General features: G+C 44.2%; 1 protein-coding gene and 1 long non-coding RNA gene across 4 annotated transcripts in view; one reads left to right on the top strand and one right to left on the bottom strand.

Annotated features, from left to right (window-relative positions):
- LOC135090345 (uncharacterized) overlaps window positions 1–5,000 on the bottom strand; it is a 227,980-nt gene that overhangs the window by 41,622 nt on the left and 181,358 nt on the right. For both annotated transcript variants that reach the window (XR_010261881.1, XR_010261882.1), the window contains one exon: window positions 2,447–2,601. This is a non-coding gene — a long non-coding RNA (uncharacterized LOC135090345). The remainder of the gene's footprint in view (window positions 1–2,446; window positions 2,602–5,000) is intronic.
- LOC135090333 (DBH-like monooxygenase protein 1) overlaps window positions 1–5,000 on the top strand; it is a 58,674-nt gene that overhangs the window by 5,218 nt on the left and 48,456 nt on the right. The window contains exon 2 of one of the 2 annotated variants that reach the window (XR_010261879.1): window positions 2,848–3,446. Coding sequence is in view for 1 of the 2 variants with exons in the window: in XM_063987096.1 (XP_063843166.1) it covers window positions 3,294–3,446 (153 nt within the window). In the remaining variant the exon portion in view is untranslated. The remainder of the gene's footprint in view (window positions 1–2,847; window positions 3,447–5,000) is intronic. The other variant, XM_063987096.1, reaches the window with a different exon arrangement.

The raw sequence follows: 5,000 nt of genomic DNA, 5'->3' as shown, positions 1-5,000 counted from the left end.
AGTCAGTGCCCTGTATTCTTGAACATTTCAGCATCCCATCACGATTGCTTTCCAGAGGCTGTAGTGGAAGATTTTAAGGCTTTGAAGAGTGTTTGCACGATCCTAATGAAAGTTTAACGAGTATTCTGCATAACTATTAGGAAAAAAAAACATCTATGAGAACCTAATTAATCATCTCTGTGGCCCCTGAAAGCAATCCTGCCGAGAGAACAAGGTGTTTATGAACGTGCGCTACTGTCTTTGGAAGAAAACCATAAACGTTCCTATATTTGTACTTTCTTTCTTCTTTATAAATAACCTTGACTGTGTAACTTTCAGATCTAATGTTGCATAACCATTCCTGACAAATCTCTTGCATTTCTGAACGTCTCTTGGTTTTCTTCGTAATTTACAATGCGTAGGTCTTTCATGGAAGTCTAGATTTGGAACACTGAACTCCCGCTCACGAGTTACTTGTTGCACTCTGAGCCTCTTGCAGCTTTGTGAATGATGAGACGACACGCGAATTACGTCCTCATCTATGTATTTCAGTCTCGCTTTCATTCACCGGTTATAAGTAATTCTTTAGGTGGGAGCTTTACGTAAGAAGGTAGCTAAGGATGATATCCAAATAATTCTTAGTTTCATTATGTCCCTATTACTTCTTTAGTTATAAGCTTTACGTAAGAGAGATAAAAAAAAAAAAAGAGCTAGTTAACGATGACATCCAAATATTTCTTGAATTTCTAAGTCTCCATGATGTTCTGTTACTTAGCATTCCACGCTTGATCTCACTTTGTTTTATAATCATTTTATTACTCGGCGTTCATCTGCAGTGAGTGCCGTCTCCCACACGTGACTCCGCTCATATGTGCCAGCATTCTTAAACGCTTTGTCCTCCCATGAGAATTACTTCCCAAGGCCACAGAGACTATCAGATGTATTCTCATGACGATTTCTTCCATTAATGACAGAATTCCTATAAAACTATGATTACAATCATGAACAAAGTCCTGAAAATCTTAAAATTCCTATAATTAAACACTTCGTTCTCTCATCAGGACTATTTCCGAAGGCCACAGAGATGAAAAGATATTCTCTCACTGATAATATGTAACTCCTATTAATCTTTGACCTGAATTATGAATGTAATCTTTTTGGAAATCCTATTGGAGATGGTCAAGATACAGGCTGAAAAGTTTGAAAATACATTCCTGTGTTGTATTATGATATGCTAAAGGATCTCATATCTAATTAAACTTCGACATGAGTCATGAAAACACTCTTTTTGAAAAATCATAAACTTTACAGCAGCGTATTGGAATGAGTCGAGACGGAGACAGAACAGTTTGAGAATACAGTCTTGTATTGCCTTTCGATATGTTTAAGTATCACACATCAAACAGACTTGCCACCAGTACAGCATATTCTGGTCTACATGAAGGAAATACATTATCTTAAGCATTTAGAGAACTTACGGTAGAAAGGTTATAATGCTTAGTATTCCCCGAGCCCTCAGATATTCCTCGCTATTGACAGGTTTTAAGATCATGTCGAAGTCGGAAAATAGTCATAAATCTCCTAACGTCCCCCATTCTTTTCATTAAGTTAAGCGTCTTCTTTCAGTCTTAAGTCGTCTGATCTGCTGACAGACTCCTTACAAAACCCGACAATTGACGTGCTCTTAAGAGATCAAGGGGACGCATGATTGAGGCGAAATGTATCGAATAATGAAGGGGAATAGAGGAAATGATTCGATTTCTGACTAAGCTTGTACTGTTAATTGTGTAGCTTCATGTTATTTGCTACTCTAATTATATGAGTAAAGAGAACAAGTGTGTGTGTGTGTGTGTGTGTGTGTGTGTGTGTGTGTGTGTGTGTGTGTGTGTGTGTGTGTGTGTGTGTGTGTGTGTGTGTGTGTGTGTGTGTGTGTGTGTGTGTGTGTGAGTGGGTGGGTGGGTGGGGTGGGTGGGGGAAGAAGGGGAGGAGTGGACACTAAGCAGCCTCGTCGCTAACCGCCCCCCCAACGCCCAAACCGCCGCCAATCACCGTCGCCCCGGAAACACGACAAATCACAGCCAGTAATTAGTCACCATGCACGGGATTACGATGGCTCTTCATTTTCTACTTTAAAATTTTCCTGCAGTCATAATTTTTCCCCGGTAGAGAAAGAAACAATTTTTTATACGCGAAATATCTGCGCCAAACAGCTCAGCTAATTAGAGAGAGCCGCGCCCGCTCCAGTCTTCTGACGTATAGGTAACATTAAAACGTGTTCGCATATTCTTTTGTGAAAATATTTTACCAACATTACGAGAAGCAGCACAGCCGTGATTCCCGCCCGGCCTCACCTGTTCCGCCCTGAAATACTGCGCCGTTTCTGTCGAGATCGAAGCGGCGAAAAACAAAATGGTTAATTCTACGTGTGTACATCTCACACATCGGCGAGTAGGGAGCGAGTACTCACCGTGGTGGCGTGTGGCGGGTGTCTCCTGAGTCAGGGCTACTGACTCGGCGAGGACATCTGCTGTCAGGGTGAAGTTATAGCGAGGCAGGAGGGACAGCGGAAGGGTGTTTGGGAGTGGGGGATGGGGGAGTCCCCCATCAAGCACTACTGCTCATCTGAAAATTAAAACACACATTATTATTTATAAATTCACGTGTCTATCTGATGGTGAAAACATACATTATTTATAAATTCATGATGTGCTGGACACAGAAGCTTTTTTGAGCCGCCGCATCTTGGCAGTGACTTCACGGGCGTGTCCCCCACAGGGCCTGCGCCACGCCCCCGCCGCCCCTCCTGCACGCCTCCCCTCACCACTGCCCAGGAGTGAGAGATCAATAATTTACATATACGATTTCCAGCAGGTCCGACCCCGTGCGGCGAGTGACGTGCCAAGGGGCGGCGTCACCATGTGCCCGCCCCCCTCGGCCTCTCTATTAATGCGTACGCTCCTGGACTTGTAGATGACGAGTTTTCCTCTGGTGCACTGCTTGCCACTAAAATGCTGGGAGTGAAGGCCACTACTACAGTCCGGATGTAGCCGAGTGTGCAACAGAGACCTGAGCACGACCCGTGAATCAATACCTTACAATGACTTATGACCTCCGTTCTCTGTCTCTCCAGTAGACGATCTGCATCACTGTTTCGTCACATTTTCTAAGACTTCGCCGCCGACGTGTGGTGCACAGCTGAGCCCAATGCCCAAATAAACATGAGAGAGTTTGACAAGTAACACGACACTTGAGTGATTCCCGGGAAAGTGAGACAGCAGCCACCTTCAGCAGCCAGGAGCCGAGGGTAGGGCAAGATGCAGATAGCTGAGGTGCTTCTCCTGGCGGCTGTGCTATCCTGCCGCCGGCTGGCGTCCCACGGCTGGCAACAGGAGGCAGCCCTGGACGACCGTGGCGACGTGCGGATGTACTGGACGGCAGACGTGAAGAAAAACGTGCTCTTGGTAGAGGTAAGTACACTCCCTCTCTACATGAACACTTCCACATGTCTTTGTGAATCTGAATGTTCACTTTTTAACACTCCTAACTATCAATGGCATGATCAGGCAATAAAACAAATCATAATTACTGTTTGTCTGCGATATGAGGTAAGTGCAATTCACCCATAACACTGGATCTATTTGTCAGGTAATGTAAAACAAACACTTCACAACGAATATTCGAAATAGGTGAGCTGTATTTGTTCCCGCTGCAAACATTAGCATTATTTCCTTCTTTCTTTTAATGGTCAGTGAATGTAGAGCAGTGCAGAGCAGTGCAGCGAGGCGCATGCTGATGAAATATCCTCGCCAGCCTGCAATATTAAACACTGATGACTTGTCCACTGTTCGCTAAACGCGGGTTGTACTGAAACACGTCAATGGATGAAGTAAGAGACGAGATAAATTTAATCATGCAAGGAGAGTAGTGACGACATATTTTGCTCCTGAACGAAAAGCAAGAAGAAAACTGAAAAATATAGCTTGAATTGTTCCCCGCGAGAGCGATGCCCATGCAGAGACAGCAAACGTTTGGGTGTCCTGTCTTCATTACCACTAACAGACTGGAGTGGAAGTTATTGGTGTTTTCAAGGATTTCACTGCGATTCCAGATAGGTGAACAAGCATTCTGTACCATGAATGGGAAAAACACCTTTAAAAACGCGAACAATCAACTTTGTGGACTTTGAAAATAGTCCTTTTGAGAGCTGTAACCCCGGCAGTGGAACCTTGCAGTTGCATTAACCCTTGTTCCTCAGTGGCAGGGAAAACTCAGCCCTCTCATCGCCCATGCCGTGATTCATGAAGCGATCACACGCAACCCAGTTCAGAAATCGCAAAAATATGTTGAAATCAGGAAATTCTCAAAAGTTTGCGAGCGTGACGTCAGCACAAATTTGCTAAAAATAAGTTGCTACATAATTCTTTCCAAAACGGTCAGATCTTTTAGAGCATCTCATATTTATTGCTTCTTTTGTAAAGCAAATAAGCATTCCTGCCCCACTGTCTATTATCTACAATGGAATGAATGCGAGTTACGAGTATGTGGCCGAATACGGTCAAATAAAATCGGACGAAATGTTGTTGCTATTTCCACGAATGTGTTCAGGTCAGTTAACTCCCCCGGCGGCATCGAAAAGCTGCACGTGGAGCACCGTCAGACGTGGCGGGAATCACGCAAACTTATGGGAGGAATGCACAGCAATCCCGCAAGACATCACTTCAACCTGCCCTTCTCCCACCGACATGCTCTGGCTGCACACACACACACACACACACACACACACACACACACACACACACACACACACACATGCACACACATACTTCCCATTAAACCTATTTTCGAAGGCCACTGCATGAAGAGCTCACTGTAAAGGTGTCACTTTAAAAAAATAGTCTATATCACCACGAGCAGGGCGCTGACTAACTGAACCACCACACAAATATGAGGCTAATCACCCAAGCCAAGCCTGTAAGGGAAGTAAGAGTAGAATAGCCTATAGAAGCTAAATATAAAACAAA

The sequence above is a fragment of the Scylla paramamosain genome, chromosome 3, assembly GCF_035594125.1.
Source record: "Scylla paramamosain isolate STU-SP2022 chromosome 3, ASM3559412v1, whole genome shotgun sequence".
Lineage (NCBI taxonomy): Eukaryota > Metazoa > Arthropoda > Malacostraca > Decapoda > Portunidae > Scylla > Scylla paramamosain.
Note: the sequence above shows the minus strand (reverse complement) of the source record. Positions and strands in the feature narration are given on the sequence as shown.